General features: G+C 40.5%; 1 protein-coding gene across 1 annotated transcript; it reads left to right on the plus strand.

Annotated features, from left to right (window-relative positions):
- The first annotated feature begins 2,706 nt into the window (after positions 1 to 2,706).
- On the plus strand, positions 2,707 to 16,418 carry cpeb2 (cytoplasmic polyadenylation element binding protein 2). The gene is given in 9 exon segments (XM_030786210.1): positions 2,707 to 2,775; positions 2,777 to 2,881; positions 7,989 to 8,079; positions 13,677 to 13,850; positions 14,246 to 14,335; positions 14,874 to 14,992; positions 15,390 to 15,504; positions 15,748 to 15,929; positions 16,191 to 16,418. Coding segments are annotated over 9 exon segments (1,173 nt in total).
- The last annotated feature ends 3,807 nt before the right edge of the window (positions 16,419 to 20,225 follow it).

The following is a 20,225-nucleotide window of genomic DNA, read 5'->3' on the forward strand; positions in this document are numbered from 1 at the left end:
CAGTAGTAATATGCTGGCCGGAGGAATCGGAGCCGGGTTTCCGACCATCCCACATCAAGAGATGCAGAATCCAGGCGGCGGTTCGGCTTCCCCTACCCTACCCGGTTTCGGAACACCGTGGTCCGTTCAAACAAGCTCTCCCCCACCGCCGGTGTCCAATTCTACCAACCCGAGTCACGCGAACGCGATAAACCCTATTCCAAGCACCGAACCCGACAACAGCTTCTACCCAGGGATCCCGTCGTCCATCAACCCGGGTTTCTTCCAAAGTTTTTCTCCGGTGTCGGCTAATCCCTGCCCTGGGATTAACGTGCAAGGTTTTAATAACCCTTTCTCACCCCAGATCAGCATCCCTCCGCAGCAGCCGCAGAGCCGCCGGTCCCCGATCAGTCCCCAGATGCACCCGCAGCAGGGCGCTTTTTTGCAGCAGCGAAACAATTACAATCACCATCAGGTGAGTAGACCACCCTGTCTCATTTATTCAGCCAACATCCGAGCCTCTCGGTTTATACAACCATCAAATTTCCGGTTCATAATCCACCATCCATTATGTTATATTTCACCTTCGGCTATTTCAATAAGAATGTGATTGCGTTTTAATCATCGCTCTATTCCGTGTTTTTGTGATTGTTTGGAACAGGAGGGCGGGGGGGGGGGGCGACTGCATTTAACAATTATACTACACAGTTGCACAGTACACCGCAGTATTCACGCAGAGAACCGAGCTATTGTGAACGTAGGGTGATGAATACAAATGCGGCCTGTCCGTGCGTCACAGTGCGCACCAGAGTACAGAGCCGAAGGTCGGCCAGTGAGTTAGAATGCGCATATAATAAAAATGTGTGCTGTTTCATTGTAGACTATGAAAATGAAGTGATCGCGGGCTGTAACTGTGTGAATATAGGACGGAGGTAGTGCTCGTGCTTTGACTCTCATTTTAAAAGGCCGTCGTGACATTGTTAGAAGGATTCACGTGACATTCCTCAGATAACATGGCCTGAAGGACTCCCGTGTGTGTGTGCGCGCGCGCGTCTGTGTATCTATGTGCGTTTGAATGTTTCTGTGTGTGCTGTCTATGAGCATCTAACAAAAAGAGAAACTTGATGAAGATCTCTGTCTGGTTTCCAGTAGAGCTATCAGCGATCAGGCTGTATTGCTGTGATTTTGACACATGGATCAATCCATAAAAAGAGAAAAACAAACAGAGGTTAATTTATAGGAAGGTGATAATATAGATACCAAGTGGGCTTTAAGCTCCATAACTAGCAACCTTTCTTCATCAGCTCTTTCTGCAGCTGGTCTGGATTCCAGTGGTGGATATGGCTCTAATTCTGCTTCACAATTTGCACTCTATGGAGATGCCGTCGTTTTGAAGATTTAAGAGTTTTCAGACTACACAATGGAAGAGCTTTAAGACAGTTATAATTTACAGCGCACCTGTGTGATTAAAACTGTCTTTACCTTCTATATTTGCCTCAGTGGTTGTATTTGGATAGCTGGGTAGGACAATACATGTAGGATTGTTTTGGGGGTTGGGTCACATAAGTGTGATTTTGGGAACTGTAGTGTTTCGGTGTCAGCACTGAAGTCATTACCCAGAATGACTACAGTGTCTTTGAGTACCCTGAAACGCATACACTGAAACATCTGCCCCTAGATCACTGTCAGCCTGAAAGTTGGTTTGTGTATGTTTGTGTGTGTGTGTGTGTGTGTGTGTGTCACATGACATTTTGAGGGTGTCACATGACCTTTTATGTGTTGGCTTTAAATGGATGTTCAGATATCCAGGATAAAGTTATTACTGTGCTCTTTTAGTATGGTGTTCTGCCTGTGTGACTAACACTGATGATGCTCAGAGAGAGTGGTTCAAGGATTTGACCAGATGGCTAAACGGCAGGAGTAGGACTGTGTGTGTGTGTGTGTTCAGTTCATTTCTCCCATCGCATTGACATTTCTATATTCTGTATGAAGTACACTGGGTTTCTGGCTGTTGTCCTGCAGTTGCCTTTCACTGCAGGCTTCATGTGTGTGCGTGTGTGTGTGTGTGGCATTGCTTGTGTTTTGAGAACAGCTCAGTGTAATTGTCTAAAGAAGAACAGACTCCTAATGTCTAGACATCACTGTTATTATTGTTAAGTATCTTGAAAACTGTGATCATGTCCACCATACACGCACGCAAACACTCAGACATGCATGAACGCGCACGCACACACACACACACACACATACACACACACACTTAGACACACAAGGTTTAAATAAATATTCAAGCATTAAGGTGGGTGTGACAAACTAACAGTTACATACAGTCTGTAGTTTTGCTGCTTGGGGACATTTGTGTATTAGAAAAGTTGACTATTTTTCATGAGACATCCATTGGGATGTGTTTGTGTGTGTGTGTGTGTGTGTGTGTGTGTGTGTGTGTGGATTGTGAGAGTGACTGTGTCTGTGATGTAAAGCTCTAAATCTTCTTACTAGCTACCTACTCTATGTGGAAAGCCCATTTTAGAACACACACACTCACACATGCACACGTTAATCACAATGTGAAATACGCCAAAACACTTATATTTCTTCTCTTTCTCTCTCTCTCTGTCTCCGTAGCCAATGCTGAAACAGTCTCCATGGGGTAGTCACCAGGGCAGTGGCTGGGGCTCTGGAGGGATGTCGTGGGGGGGGAGAGGAGACCACCGACGTGGGGGAGGGATGGGTATCCCTGGCTCGGTCACCCAGGTGTCGCCCATGAAGAAGCCTTTCTCCAGCAATGTCATCGCCCCCCCCGAAATTTCCAAGATCCTCTGGCTCTCTGGGCCAAAAGTCCTGGATGGAAGAAAATGTGTTTCGCACCGACAGCAACAGTAACACACTGCTGCCTCTGCAGGTGTGTGTGTTCTCTCTCTCTCTCCCTCTCTCTCTTTGTCTCTCTGTGTCTGTATGTGCTTGTGAGTGCATCTGTGTGTGCTTGGATTAGATTCTCTTTGAATATATGTATAAGGTTGCACTTGAATGTGATTATATTTTAGTACTTTTTTGTGATTCAGGGAATGTGTGATAATGTGTGTGGACAATATCATCTCTGCATGTTTGATGTTTAACATATTTTAGTTCCATGGCCTATCCTTGAATATCTAATTAACAGACATCTTGGTTCACAATGAATATAGTTCTTTATGAACATGTTTACATTTATCTTTTTATTCTGACTACCTGTAATATCATATGGCATAGAGTTCTTCACTGAGTGAGCAGACAAAGAGTGTGAAGTCCATGAATCTTAACCCTGGCACCATCATTTGGGATCTGCCTGTGCAGGGTTATGTGTCCTCAGACAGTCATTAGCTTGATCATCACATGCTTACATTTGCGCCCCGCTATGGCAAAAAATCTGTCCTCTCGCACTGAGCTCTCTCACCTGACGGAACATTTGTCTCAGCTCTCTTTATAATGTCTTGATGTTAGTGTCAAACATCCAACCACTGAGATGACCTGCAATGGACTGGAATATGATTGGTTATGTTGTTTGACCGGTCCCGGAATGACCCGATTTAAGACACCATTAAATGGATCTACCAATGGCTGAGGCACATAGTTAATGTTGTAGATTATGTTTGATGGCATAAGTGCATTTGAGAGAGAGAGAGAGAGAATACAGAGTGAGGGTTGGAGGAAAAAAAGGGGAAGTTTCAAAAAGTAAGGCAGGTGGGATGCTGAATGGATAGGTATGAGTATACTTGATGTCAAACACTGATACAGAGAGAGAGGGAGAGGGAGATGGAAAGGAGGGGGGAGCGTGAAAAAAAAGAAAAGAAAATGTTTTCAGATTGCAGTGTTGTGACTGAACCTCAGCAGAATGGCTGTCATTTACATGTGAATCACCTGATAGTAACAGAATTTACCCAGTGTTTCCACCAACAATGGCCTGACGTTTCACTCTGGGGGAGGGCGATGGGGGCAGGGGTGAAGATTTGTTTACAAGCCAGTTTCAGGTGGGATTGTTTCTTTTTTTTTTCTTTTTTTTTTATTATTTTACCCATGTTTAAATGTAAATATCCTTATCCTCGGGCACCAGAACAGTGTCACCCATCGTCTGATAAGCCTATGGTAAGAAAGAGTGAGAGAATAGAGTTCATTTGAAAGTGTAATTTGTCATAACTGTCATTTTACTAAATGGTCGGAAGGAAAATTCCTTTCGCTGTATCTAAGCCTGTTCTGCTGTGCACGGAGCAAAGCTTCATTCCCAGAGAGGGAAATGTTTATGCTCCTAAAATTAGACACTAGCTTATTCAACAAGCATTAGCAATTTTGTTGTGTTTTCCGAAGGAGTGGTTCATGTATTTCTACTCCTGTTAATGATAATGTTCATTAATAGCTTCCCATGGCCAGAGAAATGGAGTGTGTTTTGTGATTTATGCAATTTACAATTTCATTGCCACCTGTTTAGGATCTCATTTTTCTGCTTCCTGGTAACATTTCCTTCCCTTAGTACAAGCCCAGTCTTGTCACTGATCAATATTTGCTTACCATCTTAAAATCCCAATTTTGTGATAAATTGCTTCACAGATTAGTCTGTTTAAACAGTCTTGAGGCAGCTTTTATCATCAAGGCCCACAGCCAAGAATTTAATATATGACACATTTTTCAGAAAAAATTGATACTGGAGAGACTGAATCTTTTCTCACTGAATATTACCAAATTGTATTACATGGGCATATTTTTTAGTCTAGGAACAATACACCTGTCTTTGTCTGGTCGGCAGCATTATGACTACAGTCAGGTATGTTAGTGCTGGTTTGGAACTGATGTATTCTGTGATTAGCCTTCAACAGAATAACATTGTTCTGACATTTTTGAAAACTTTATAGCCTCAACATGTTCTAGACATTTGCCACTAGACAAAGGCTACTCTTAAATTAGCCTTTAGTGGGCTACTGAGTCTCTTCTTACTTCTGAGTAAGGCAGGACCAGCCGTTTTGTTTCTTTGTTTTGTTTTGTTTTTTTTTCCTGTCCTTTTTTTCTCTTGACATGCTTTAAATGGTTACCTCCTTACTCTCCTCCCTGTTTTTGCGTCTCCTTTTCCAGGAAGCACGCCTGACTCCACGTTATTGTTCATTTCCATAAACAGAGTCCCACTCTTCAGAATTCCTTGCATTCCACACACGTCCCTTCTCCTTCCTTCCTATCTGGGTGTTTGGTTTGCCTGTTTTGCGTTCCAGGGTTTCTTTGCCTCATTGCAATCTGAAACTGGAAAAAATAAGAGTCAGGAGAAGGAAAGGAAAGGAGAGAGAGACAGAAAGAGAGAGTCTGGTTGGCAGGGAGATGAACATAAGGTTGACTGAACAGATGAACAGCAGTAAAATGCCTCAGTAGGCACTGATGTGGATAAATGAATACCCATCAATGCTAATATTCATTTCAGTCGATTCTGATATGAAGTTATGATCAGTGAAGTTATGAACAGCGAAGGTCAGCAGCTACAGTGCTTGCCTTTTTCCTTTGTTGTATGTGTTTTGTACAACTCAAGCTTGGCTTCCTTAGTTTTTATTTTTTTTTTCGGAACCACTTTATTTCTGGCGTCAGCACAAATGCTATCTTTAGTAAACTAGCACCTTTACAGACAGCACTAGCCGCTAAGCCCTCAGTGTGTGTCCTTTTAGGTGCTGCTCTTTGTAATGTGCTGTACATTCTGTTTTAGATTAAGCTCTTACTGCAGAAGAGAAAGAAAGAGTTTTTAAAAAGCTGGTTGTGGTAGAGAAACTACCTGCCAAGGGAATGTGTTTAAATCAACGTGCTTAGAGCATTTAGGTACTTATCTCCCCTCAGTGGGAGAGAATATTCTTTATCATTTGTGTTAAGTGACATCTAAACCATCATCAAACTCCTGTGAGTTACAATCTAAGCAATTTTCATCAGGTGAGAGTTAATCAATGACCACACAATAAACAAGTCAATAAAATTAGTTAATTATCACATTATTGTCCTCCCCTCAGTGGTGACTAAGTCAAGTCTTTTAAAAATGGACCGTAGAATGAGCCTTGTTCCTGGTTGAATGGCTTTAGAGTGCTGGAAAAGAGACATCTGGAATCTTTAGAGATTTTTTTTTTTAAGTGAACTCATCAGTACCACTGTAATAAATGGATGAGCTAACAGGCTCACGCAGAGCCTGCTAGAAATATTCATGACAGAGCTGTAAGCTACATTAAAGAACTATGCTGGATAATTTACAGTTTATGAAAAAGCATACAAGTTTGACAAAAAAAAAAAAAGAAGAAGAACAGTTATTGATTGCTTCAGCTCAGTGATTTTAGCTATTAGAAGTCTGATAATGAATTACTGTTGCTCTCTGAATTCCACAGTGATCATCGTCATTCCTAATCTGTGCGTGTTCTGACTGCGTATGGACTCGCATGTTGCAACTGCGAAGATTCGTTGATTCATATGTTTAACAGGCATGTTGAACTAATGCTGAACTCAACATGCGGGCTTTTTGTCCCCCCCTCTATGGACATCCCTAAAGCCGAGCTATATATGGGCAAGGAAGGACACTGCCAAGGCTTCAGTAATCTGGTATTATCTCTACAGAAATTGCCTTTCCTTTCTCCTGCTGTCTGCCTCTAGCTCCAACAAGCTACGGTCCAGAGTCTGTTATTTTGACGGTGACTCCAATGTCTGTGTTCCTGCTAAAAGTCCACGCGTCCACTTCCTGTGTGACTGTTAACTGTTTACACTTAGTTAAGTTGCTTATCAAGAGTGACTTTAAGATTCTGAGAGTCAGAGTTTACATTCCACCGGTCAAGCTCCACGCTGGAGGCAAAGAGCAGTGAATGGGGAGTCTGGTCTCTCGGTTCTCACCAAACTGTAAAATCCTCAATTCGTTAGTACAGTTACCTATATAACTATTGAGATGTTGGTGATATTAACAACACAGAAAAACATAAGAGAACCCTGAATGTATATGTGCTATAGTCAGGTTTTAGACAGAGTATTGATCAGCACAATGTTTATTTACAAAGATGTTTCAGTTGGAAATTGCACAAGCCAAAAAAAGATGTTGTTGACAACATGTTCAATAAGTTGTCAACATAAGTTGACACTCTCTCTCTCTCTGTCACTAAGTACAGGTCAGTTACTTCAGAATAACTGCTGAAAACATGATAGGAACTGATTTCATGATGTTATAATTGTTTGAATTTTGATTAGCCTTACGCTAGACATCAAAGACTGTATGCTTGCGTACAGAATGATGAAGACAGCAATGTTGTGTTATTGCAGTTGTCATCACAATGTTTTTGAGGTCCATTCTTGTTCTAAACAGCAAGTGTATTCGCTGGACCTAAGTGCCAGCACAGATGACTGAATCTACGAAATGAGTGTACCTTTGTCATCGGTCAGGAGGCAAAGTGATTGTTTGAGGGGTACAAGCATTTCTTCTTTGTCTCCATCTTCTAACACTGAGCACTCTGTGGAACATTTTCAAAGTTATCTGTTAAGTGATGAACCACCCCCAGTGCATATACAAATGGATAATTTTAGCAGAGTAGTGTGAAACAAAACATCAGTCCCCTAAAACACACACACACACAGTTTGCCCTTGGTGGATAATGAGGTCATCCACATCCAAACAGTACTTGAAGAATGTCACCCCCTGGATTTGTCCCTTTCTTGGTGAGGTGCTGTGGTATGGAAGCTGGGAGAATCTGGTGTTATTGTTGTTGTAGCTACTTACAAAGTGAGCAAACATGGAAAGAATTTTCATCCATCCAGTCATGAATGTTCTCACACATATGTGAACGCAGTAATACGCTTCCCATAATCTTTTAATGCTTATGTGACATAGCACCACTATGCAGCACATGATGAGTGTGTGTGTGTGATGATGGTGGTCAGGTGGGGGATATCAGGCTTGAATGTGTACATTTGTGTGTGAAAATTCAGGTCTGCAACAGAAACACTTACAGTTCTCCCCCCCTCCCCCTCTCTCTCTCTCACAGGACCGTTCACGAGTGTATGACAGCCTGAACATGCATTCTCTCGAGAGTTCTCTGATCGACATTATGCGGGCAGAGCAGGACCCTCTGAAGGGTGAGAAACATCTTCTTTTCCACTTATTGCAATGACAGCTTATTTGGCAGGCATTTTGTGATTGAGTTTGTGATGCAGACTAAAGTCATGTTCTGTGAGGACATATAAAATCCTGTTTCCTCACCTGCAAGAGGATATATGTACCTGTCCCTGAGGGACAGTTGTGTCTTGGAGTGTTGGTTACCACTAGTTTCCTTTTTTTTGTCTAGTTACCCTCATTATAGTTCTGTCTTGTCAGTGTTTAAATATGCTCACACATTTCTGAGCATTATTAGACGTGATTGCTGTGGCATTTGTGTGACGTCATAGGTGAAGCTTTAAAACAAACAGTAAGATACATACTGGAAGTGAAGGGTTTTTTGGCAGGCATTTTGTATTGTGTGACATCACAAATCCTAGCACTGTGGTGCTAATATGGTCTGTGTTGGTTTGGACCTCACATGGTCCTCAGACAAGGGAGGCCATTTCATGGCATCCTACTGTCACTGCAAAAACAACACAACCTTTTCATGGGAAAACCATTCTGAGGGAACATAGTTTGGCTACATATTCACAGTGAAGAATAAGACATGTTTAGTCAGTGTGATAACTCTGCCCCTCCCTTTTCCACTGTTAAAATAATTTGAAAAATCAGTTGGAAGCCCGAGGTGTTTTGAGATAAACCTTCATTTCGCTCTTATAGGTTCGGTTGGAAATGTTTTCATTTTGGTTTTATTACATATAACCAAAAAGTCTCTAATACTTACCTTGAAACTTTTCACAAATTTTAACTGCTCAGGCCTCAGTGAGCTACTTGATACATGCATTTCTTCATATATGGAATGTAGATACAGAGTGACGCATTCATAAAATATCACGACTCAAGGTACTGAAGGAAGTAGTTCCTTAGAACTTGCTAGAAGCATTTGAAAACGTGGCCTAGGAATACTAAGCAAGCTCGCGGGAAGACCTGTGAACGTTCATGGGCTATCCTCACAAACAGTTGGGAGTTGGGTGTTCCTGTAGCGCAGGAGACACCAGTTTTGAGTTTTACTGTCACTCACGTTCATGAGCGTGTGTGGTGAGCGCTGAATCGGCTTCGCCTGGGAATGGAGCCATGTGTCCTGGTTTGGGTGTGGCCACTGCGGTCCTGTCGCGCCTGAGTATCTGGTTATGCCTGCAGCGGCAGATGGGACAGACATACAGAGCAGCATTCACCAGAGAGAGAGAGAGAGACTAAATATAGAGCGGGACAGACACTTAGCGCACTGCTGACGGATAAAGCTACATTCTGGACAAAGACCTGGAAAAAGGACAGAAAGAAGAGATGCTTCAGCGTTAGCTAAAAGTGTTATTGGGACAGCACTGAAACACTAAATACCATCTGTGGGACACACAGTACTGGAAATACCCTGATTTGATACCAATGAACAAACACAGGCATTCGTTCACAAATACTAGTTGCTAGTTTTGAGTTATCAAAGTGTTTGATTGCATTTAAAAGAGATATTGAACTTCTGGTAATGCACTATGTTAACCAATAATGGGCAAGGCTAAATAAATGAATTCCCAGAACCATACCTCACAAACACGCACACATGCTAAGTTAACAATTCATGGGTGCAAATGGTAAGCTAATGAATCGCTGACAATGTCCAGAGACAACAGACATTTAGGAATGTGCTGGTGGAAGCTAAACACTCATGGAAACCCTCTATTACCTGTTAAATGTTGTGTTACATGGTTTAATTTAAACTAAGAGTGCTGGTTTTCTCTGAGAAACATTATTTGATCCACACACAGTAGGTTTTCTATAAACCCATTTTTCCCCCCTCAGGTGCAGTCATGTCATTGCTTTGATTCATTCAAGAAGCTACATAGACTAGAATCTTTGTAGTGTTTCTAGAAGCAACATGGATAACTACTCAGCAGATGGTGTTGGGTTCTTAGAGGATGTGGTTTTACAAATGCAAGTGTTAAAAGGTCATGGGAGACTGACAGCAGATGTTAGACAGTTCTGTTTCCACACTGCTTTGACGGAAAGACTATAATATTAAACAGGCCCAGGAGTACGATTGGCTAGCTGCTTTTCAAGACACCTACCGCGCCGCAGTGAGGGTAGAGCAAAGAGACCATATCTCAGTGTGATTTGTTTATTTACTGGCTGCAATTGCATACATTTCTGATAATGAAACACCTTTTGCTTCCGCTGAAATGTTGCACGACTTATGAAATATTTACAGCAAAAATATTTTGTTTTTGGACGCCACTGACTTGTGTTGTCGAATTTATGTGGTTTTACACTGTATGCTTTGTCTTGCGTTTTGTGTAGAACAGAGACTCCAGAGGTTGCAGGTTTCTGGTTATGTCAGTAGTCCACTGTGTCCACATTGTCCATCTCTCTATTTCTCCATGTATCTCATCCTCCTGTCTGTCTGTCTGATATTCTCACTTTCTTTCTGTCTGTGTGTACCTATCTGTCTTTGATTATCTCTCTCTGTTTGTCTGTCTGACTGTCTGTCTGCTTGACCCTCTGCCTGACACTCTCTCTCTGTCACTCACTCTTCGTCTCTCTCTCTCTCTCCCTCTCTCTCTCTCACTTACCTACTCACTCAATATTTCCTTCTCACTGTTTGTGTTCAACTGTGTAAACCTGGAGTCTCTTTGATTTGCTATGTCTGTTTTGGGTTATTGGTCTGTCTGTCTCACTGATCGTTTCTGTGTTTGGTTGTCTGTCATGTCTGTCTCTCTGTCTGATCATCTGCCTGTCTGTCTCTTTAATGTCCAGGCCGTATGGGATGTCCACACCCAGGCGGCGACGGCCTACTCATGCTCAACGGTAATTATCCACCTTTAGTTCTTTGTTACTTTGTCTGTCTTATGTGTATGTTAGACTTTCTCATCTCTGGCTGTGTGAGCAACACCACTACAACAGTAACTCAGTATCAATGTCTATTCAGTAGAGAAGAGAAACACAGGGTAATGAAGAAATCATGACGAATGGCTTTGTTATATCATAGCATTTCTTATAGACAGGAATAGGCTGACGGACAGGAAACCCAGTCCTGTGCTCATTCCTTTCCATTGTTTATTATGTTCAGTTAAGTGTGGTTTCATTATGGTCTCCAGTACAAGGTATTTCTGTGACGTCTTTTGTTGTACGACTTGCTCGGTTTTTTTCACCAGGGCTGGTTTCTGTGATGCACAGACTGTGCACAGGCTGTTACCTGTTGTCTCAGCTGATCACATTTGTACGAATCTGTCAAGCTCTCAGGAGATGAGTGTGCATTATGACTCATCATTTACATATGGCCAGTGAAAGTTTATGCAAAGTCCTTTGCTGGCCAGTGAGTCCTCTTATCACAGATGGACTGTTAGGCATGGCCTATGGGGTCTTTGAAAAATCACTGAATATTTTTTACCAGGTTGAGTTCAATGAAGGGTCTTTTTTTTTTTCTTTTTGGCCATACGGCGCATCTTTTGAGAATAGTATTCATGCTTATTCTTGTGAAGATGTACACATGACAGTATGATTTTCTGTAGCGCATGCTGTTTCGTGTTTATTTATTTATTTATTCGTGTTTTTATGTTAAGTGAGACTTAATGGAGTGCCTACACCATCTGCTTCATCTCTGCATGCCTACGCATAAAGAATAGAGTCGCCATGGTAACGCTCCACCAGTTTAATTCGCTTGCTTCATATTCAATGAAGTGCCTTTTAGCTGCATTTGAATCTCCCGAAAGAAACGCAACATATCCTTTTTTAAAATGAGACTTCAGCCCTGGCCTCGTGTTTGTCCATGAGCAATCGGATGATTTGTCAGGATTTGGCAGTTGTGTTTTTCACATGATCAGATGGAACGTTTTGTTTGGATGACAAGATAAGCTGCAGTTACAAGTATTGTGTAAAGAATGGTAGGTTCCTGTCCTCTTTTTTAGATCATTTGAAATTACACTGAAAGAAGTGCATTGTTAAACTAGCACAGTAGAAACAGATTGAACCTTCGCAGCATGGTCTTTAGCTGCGTCATACATGCTAAGTGTAACAGTACATAAAACTCATAGGCTATGCACTGGCTGAGAATTTTTTGGCTCACAGTGGAAGACCGCCTGCATGTTGCCAAACTGAAATCTGAAATTATAAACTTAGACATTTTGAAATAATGTTTGACACATGCATAACCTTAGCTGTGGCTAAGCTAAATAAGAAAAAAAAAACTGGTTGTAAAATTTAACTAGGTCAGAGGTAACTGCTAATACGTTTGTGATGTGTGTGTGTATGTGTGTGTGTGTGTGTGTGTGTGTGTGCGTGTGTGCGTGTGTGTCTGCGTGGGTGTGCATTTGTTCACACAAGTGCTTACATTAACGCGAATGAAACTGTCATGAACGTGAATTAGTATCTGCCTTTCCCATCCAGTCAGCATGACTGGGCTTCACCTCAATTAACTGTGACTATCGTTAAAATCCACTCTGTTCTGTTCACATGCAGCAAGGAGCTATGGGAGGCGACGAGGTAAACGCCGTTACTTATGACATGCTATCTGTCTCAGCATGGCTGGTGTACCTGTGTGTATGTGTGTGTGTGTGTTTACTATTCTTTTCCAACCACACAATTCAGTTAAAAATCCAGGGTGTTTTATTTGTTAACATGAAACAATAACTGCTCTGATATAAAAGGCATTGTTAGTGCAGTGGAGCTTTTAGTCGATTTAAAGCTCTTTTTAGAAGGACTAACTCAACCTGAAAATAAAGTTGAATACTTCATTACTTCCTTTTCTGTCTTAATGGAATTTTATCAAGTGTATTCTATTAGTTTTAGGGGTTTTTGGCAACACAAGATCATCCTGAAACACCACAAAATATTTGACCCCACCCATCACTTCATCACTGATTTATATCAGACAGGAACTCCAAAATAAAATGTGTATTTAAATATGTGTAGATTCTACCTCCACTGTACCATTCGAAGTTGTATGATATTCTTGTAGGTATGGATAGGCATGAGTGTTATACATCTGTTTGGGTAAAACACCTTTACTGTACAATTAAAGCTCTCTACTTCTGAACACTGCTTTGCCTGCTCGCCCCTCTGCAATGTTGCAACATCCCTTCTTTGTCACCAAGCCTCTCTGAAATCTCTTTTAAAGCGCCCTTCCCCCAAGTGAAGCTAACATACAAATTTCATCATCAACCTAAAAATGCTGTTGTCAGTTACGTGGGAGTCGTAGGTTTGACAGTTGTTTTATTACCCCTGGGGAATGAATGTAATTTTTAAAAAGTCACTCAGATGGGACTGGGAGTCTAGGAGTTCTCTTGATTCCATCAAACGCTAATTATTATTGCTCATTGTGCTGTAGCCATATCGAAGCCAACCAGACGCGGTTGTGACTTTCAAGTGAGTGTTTTCAGCGTTTGCCGTTATACGTGACCTTGGTTTATTGGTTCCCAAAAACCACCAATCCATTTCAGAGTGCATGGTAAATGTTGATTTGGATGTGTGTATGCACTGCCTGCCTGTACGCAGAAACTTGTGGGAGTTTTTTTTTTTTTTTTTGGTATTTTAAGTTGTGTATGCTGTTTCTGGTCTTACCTGTCCTTCTCTTCTGTGTGTTTGACAGGACGCTCCTCCCTGTTTCCAATTGATGATGGTCTCCTGGACGACACACATGGCAACCAGGGTGTCCCAGGGGTCCTCGGTTCACCTAACTGCTACCCTCATCAGAATGGAGAACGCATCGAACGTTTCTCTCGAAAAGTGTTTGTGGGTGGCTTGCCCCCAGACATTGATGAAGGTGAGGGCAAATAATTTGCATTACATTTGTCTGACTGTGTCTGTCACGACAGTGAATGTTCTTTGGTTGCTTTCAAGTTTTCAGGTATATTTAGAGCCCAACATCGCTGTATTATAATATATGGTTGTGCTACACGATGGTAGTTAAAGCTATGGAGGAGTAATTTTTGGGTGTTGTTTCATGGTGGGGTTCAATTCCGTGTCACATTTTTTACCGGCAAGTATTGAGTAATTCATTTACTTAATTTGTCTTTGTAAATCAGGTCTGTCTTGTTTTGTTAGTCTTTTGTCGATCAGCCAGTGAGTTTCTGTAACAAATATTTGATCCAAGGCACTCACTCCCCCTCTCTCTCTCTCTCTCTCTCTCTCTCTCTCTCATCTTTTCTTTTTTTTTAGATGAGATCACTAGCAGCTTCCGTCGATTTGGTCACCTAGTGGTTGACTGGCCACACAAGGCCGAGAGCAAGTCCTACTTTCCTCCGAAAGGTACTGCCTAAAAGATAAATCAAATCAAAGGCCAAAAGACACTTTTTATTTTGTACTATAACACAGGAAGTTTGAATTGTGTGGAGTTATTTGGAGGAAATAGTGTTCCAGTAGTGGTAATGTGGCAGAGGTAAAAGACAGTGTGTTTTGTTAAACTATAGAACTACATATCTGCAATAACATAAACGGAAATTAAAGAGGCAGAAAAATACGTGTGCATGAGTGAATATGCAGTTTCAGACTCATGAGGTAGTGTGGAGTTTTGTTCTCGAAGGGAACGAGATAGATACAAAAGTGTAAACACCCTACAGCAACGTAGCTACTAAGCCAAAAAAAAAAGTCACAGTGCTACTTCCTGTTAATGACAAGTATTTACTTCTGTTCCATGCTGACGTCTCACTTAGTCAGCATTCTGTACGCACCTAGTGTTTCATTCTTCGAACATATTTTCAATAATACACTCAGTAGTGTTTACTGCCTTGGTTACGGATGCCCAGCCCTGTGCCATCCTGAGACAATGTTGTGTTTGGCTGTCAAGGTTACGCCTTCCTGCTGTTCCAAGAGGAGAGCTCAGTGCAGGCCCTGATTGAAGCATGTCTGGAGGAGGATGGCAAACTCTACCTGTGTGTGTCCAGCCCCACCATCAAGGACAAACCCGTGAGTCACTGCCGACGGATGAAAATCGATGAGTTAAACAACAGCCGCTACCAGTGATGACTGGATGACTTCAGCAGCAGCCAGTCACAACTAGAGACAAACAGATTACTTAAGCAGCTGCACTTACATCAACATATAGACTACCCGATGAGTTACACAGCAAACACCCTTAGTGCTTACATAATGCATATATGTGGTCAGCTTTAGATGGCAAACAGAGAATTACGTAGACAAAATAAATACAGGCCAGCCTACTCTACTAATAGGGGCCAAACCCATCACAAACAGTGACAGTCAGATAACTGAGTATTTATTGTGCAAACATGTTATCTCTGTCTCATACTAGGATGCCTCAGTTGAAATAGGATATAAAATTATTCATCTGAACTCCCCCCAGGTCCAGATTCGCCCATGGAACCTGAGTGACAGCGACTTTGTGATGGACGGCTCTCAGCCGCTGGACCCCCGCAAGACCATTTTTGTTGGCGGAGTGCCACGCCCTCTCCGAGCAGGTATGCGCCCTGCCCTCTAACAATGACACTCATGCCAAGGTCACATTATGACCCCGGTTAGTCTGTGTTTTTAAAGAAAGGTACAGTATCCCGGTGATGCAGTTTTAGTATTGAAATAATTAAGTGTTTTATATGTGGACTACATATAGCCAAATCTGTTTCTAATATAATAAAGCTACAGAAAGAATCATTTGTTTATTTTAATTTGTTTATTTTAAAAATGAAACTAACTTTTCTTTGTAGTCGAACTGGCGATGATTATGGACCGTTTGTATGGAGGAGTCTGTTATGCTGGCATCGACACAGACCCAGAGCTCAAATACCCCAAGGGCGCAGGTCGTGTGGCTTTCTCTAATCAGCAGAGCTACATTGCAGCCATCAGTGCCCGATTTGTCCAGTTACAGCACGGAGACATTGACAAACGGGTAAAGGACCCAGTCGTCTAAATATTTTTTCCTTACAATGTTTCCTTGCACTTCCTTAATATCAAAATGTATTGAGTATGACTCTGTATGAGGGATAAAAAAGGGAGAAACTAGGACCCAGGAAAGTAATGAGCTGAAAGTTGAACTGAGCTATATTGAATTGAACTGAATTTGAATTTGAACTGAAATGAGCTGATGTATCAAAACGAGTTGAACTGAGCTGAGCAGAACACAACTGAACTGGCTGGTAAATGTTTGCAGGTGGAGGTAAAGCCATATGTGCTGGACGACCAACTGTGTGATGAATGCCAAGGGGCACGCTGTGGCGGAAAATTTGCACCTTTCTTCTGCGCCAATGTCACCTGCCTGCAGTACTATTGCGAGTTCTGCTGGGCCAATATCCATTCACGCGCCGGTCGGGAGTTCCACAAACCTCTGGTGAAGGAGGGAGCCGACCGCCCCCGCCAGATCCACTTCCGCTGGAACTGAGGATCGTGACCATCCCACCATCCCTCTCACACTAAAAAAGGAGGAGAAAACTAGGCTGAAAATGAGTACAACATTTTGCCCCACACCCCAAGCTATCAGTATAGAGTACGTAACAGTATACAGTATATCCATAAATATGTATAAAGACATAAATATATATATAAATATATACACATATATCTTTATCTTTTGTAGCAGCCACAAACACTTCAAGCCTCATACTACTTTTGTCACCAAACCACGCCCCCCCATCCTTTATCCCGCACATCTCAGGCTCCAACAAGGTTTTTTGTGGTACTTTAGCATTTTTTAGAAAAAAAAAGAAGGAGATTAACAAATGAGATTGATTTTTTTGTAGTTTTTTCAAAATTATTTTTATATATGAGATTTAAAAGTAAATATGAGAATGTTTTCGCATGGGGGGGACGGAGGAAGAGGGACTGGAGGGGCAGCTTGTCTGTCTACTGTCTGTCTGTAAGCTGCTAAACCCCCCCCCCCCCCCCCCCCCACTCATTGAGGGCCTGGCAGGCACTTGTCTCTGGAGAAAACCTTGATTACCTAATTTTTCATTGCCTGGCACAGGTCATTAACCAAAGGTAGCAAAATGATAGGAGAGAGGAAAACATTGTCACAAAACAAAAGAAATGAAGTTTTTTTTTCACTATAGTTTCATAATAATCTCTCCTTAACGAAAATAATTTTAAAAGTAAGAGAAGGTTAGTTTTGCTCTTTGGTGAGAACTTAAGAAAGAGCAGGATAATACCTCAGATTATCAATCTGGTTTTGGAAGTGCTCTATTTAATGGGGTTTTTTTTGGTTTGTTTGTTTTTTGTTTTTCAATACAATTAATAAGAGAAGCTTTGCTGCTATACATGATATATGAATTGATAAATAGGTCTTATATTTAATGCCATCTACTCAAAATGCAATCATTTAAAAAAAAAATCATGAACCTGAGTCTGCATCCACACACAAACATGGCGTCAAATTGCAGTGGAAGCATAGAATGTGAGGAAGTTAGGTGCATGTTTGTGTCTCTGCGCCATTCGCATGCGATATTGAGGTTTACCAACGCATATAGGAACGACAACAAAAAACTGTGCATAACTAAAAATCACATTGTTGAAAGAATTTAACACTCTACATAGCATGATTTTTTTTTTAAGAAATGTCTAGGTCTACGATAAAAACAGTAATGTAAAACTGTAATTACGTTAAAAATTCTTACAAAAAAAAAAAAAAACCTTTTGCATGCATTGATGTGACAATTCGTTTATGTACTTATACTACAAAAAACACAACATTAGTTTTAGACTGGTGTGTCTGTGGTTAGTGGAGAAGCAGCTTGTTGTGCAGTGGTTTGTGTTGGTCTCGTCCCTGTGCTACGTGGGTCTAGTTAGTGTGAACAGAGGTTTTAGTTACATTTACAATGTTGACCTTTAAAAAAAAAAAGAAAGAAAGAACAACAACAAAACAAGAAAATATCAATATTTTTCCTATGCCCTCCTTTACCGGTCACCCTGTCAAAGCTCCTGTTCAAGTTTCTTTATGTAGCATAGCTGATAGGCAACAGAGGAGCCCTTTAACAGATTTGTTATATATATATATATATATATATATATATATATATATATATATATACATACATATATAAGTCTATTGCTGGGATGTGTGTTGTTATGCTCTACGTATCTGAGAGCGTGTAAAGGTAATTGAAGAAGCCTGACGTTAGATTTAAAGGACCTTTCTCTAGATTAGCCCGTGTCATCTGTCAACCATTTTGAGCTGGTGGTCAAAAAACAGACCAAGATGGCAAAGAGTCAAAGATAAAGAAAGGAGTACAGGAGTCACGCTTAGAAACGAAAAACACACGAGATTCAAAAAATAATAAATCAGTAGATTTTGAATTGTAATTTAGTTTTTGGTGTGTAGAGCATTGATGAAAAGCTTCTTTTTTCCCCCTGTTCGTAGTGACATTAAGAGGTTCTTTCAGTCTGTATTCATTTTTAGGGACAATCTCTCCATTCACAATGGATGCTGGCATGTCAGTCAGAACTTTGGTACTGTATTATCTATCTATCTATCTATCTATCTATCTATCTATCTATCTATCTATCTATCTGTCTATCTTGTCCTCAGTTTTATCTCTTGTCATTCTCTCTTTCGTCTCTTTTGATATCCATGTGTTAGTGAATTTGACTCTGTGTCCAGTGTCCTTGTTGGCTGTAATATGTGTTAGTGATTCAGGTTTTTCATGGTCTACTGTTATTCCCATGAGATGAGATTTTATTTTATATTTATTATTTGTATGTTTGGTTTGATTATTTATTCGTTGAGGTGTTACCCATCATCCTTTCATGGTCTGATCACTTTTGATAATGTGCTATGCACTATTTTTTCCATATTTCCCTCTTTTCTCTTGTCTCGAATTTGACTTTTCTTTCATATTCACCCCGTCAAGTTAAAACTTTAATTACCCTCCTTTTTGACATGGTTTTAAAACCATATTTCCGTTCCGCAGAATTTTTATCTGTTTTTTTTTAACTACCAGATAATTTAATAATCTGTATTTTTTCACACTAAGTTATTGATCTATTGTGCAAGATGTTGGATTGCGGCTCTTACTGAATGAGGCAGTAGTGTGGTATGTAGGCCTGTTGTGGAATGAGTCGTTGTGTGTTGTGGTGTCAACGCTGTTAGTTAATTCTGTGTGTAGCCCTGTTGGTAAAATGGTAAACTGTGATGTGGTGATAATCAAACTACCACATTAATATTCATAGAGATGTGTTTACCCCTGCATGGTCATCCCCATTTACTAAAGTCATGAACATACAAATAACGGGGTGCAAAAACGAGTAAATGTCCAGTCCATGGTCAAAGTATTTGTACCCATTGGTTCTGGTTTTAGTATTGTTATGGTATGTGCTTTCGAATTGCTACTGAAGACTTTGGTAAATTTTAATGTGATGTATTGAACTGAGCCAGTTTAAGATGAAATGGCTGAAGGATTTAGTACACCCGTCACTCTCTCCCACACGCCACATGGCCCTTACTGATACTTGTAATGAGTTCTCTGTCCTCTTTTCTGTGTTCAACACTGTTTCTTCATATGTGTGAGTGGGGTTTTTTTTTGTTTGCTTTTGTATAAATCCTATTTATTTCGGTATTTTTGTAGATGAATAACTATTTGATTTTGGATTGTATTTTTCTATTTCTTATTAAACAGGTTTTATTTTTTTTTCCCCAACTATTTATAATTCTGTCCAGAAGCAGGGTTCTGTTAAAGACAAAAAAAAAAAAGAAGAAACATGCTGAAACAAAAAAAAATGTTTCTTGAAACAACCATGCAATTATGTATATATTTATCCATATATTAATATATATAATTGCTTCTAATATATTAATATATTAGTTGACTGCATGTTTTATTTGAAGGAAGGAAACATTGAGGGTTCTATTATGTTTATGGAAAACACTTGAGATTCTCTGCCCGTTGCATCAAGGCCTTCTTGGTCTCTCCTCACTGATGCTTTGGAAACTTGAATATAACACATTTTGACAGGCTTACTAACCTCGAATCTGTGTTGTGATGTGCAATACTGTTTCTAATGTTTGTATTTAAAAAAAAGAAGAAGAAGAAAACAGTGTAAACCTTTTTAATGCAGATTTATTTTTTTCATATTTTGCAAATTTCTGATTCACAGTGTCATTTTTTTACTGTCCAAAAAAAATGAGAAAAAAACCCTCCCTTTTTTTCATTGCAACCTATTTTTAAATCCAGATATCTTTGTACTGATGAAGATGATT

Source organism: Chanos chanos, chromosome 10, assembly GCF_902362185.1.
Source record: "Chanos chanos chromosome 10, fChaCha1.1, whole genome shotgun sequence".
Taxonomy (NCBI): domain Eukaryota; kingdom Metazoa; phylum Chordata; class Actinopteri; order Gonorynchiformes; family Chanidae; genus Chanos; species Chanos chanos.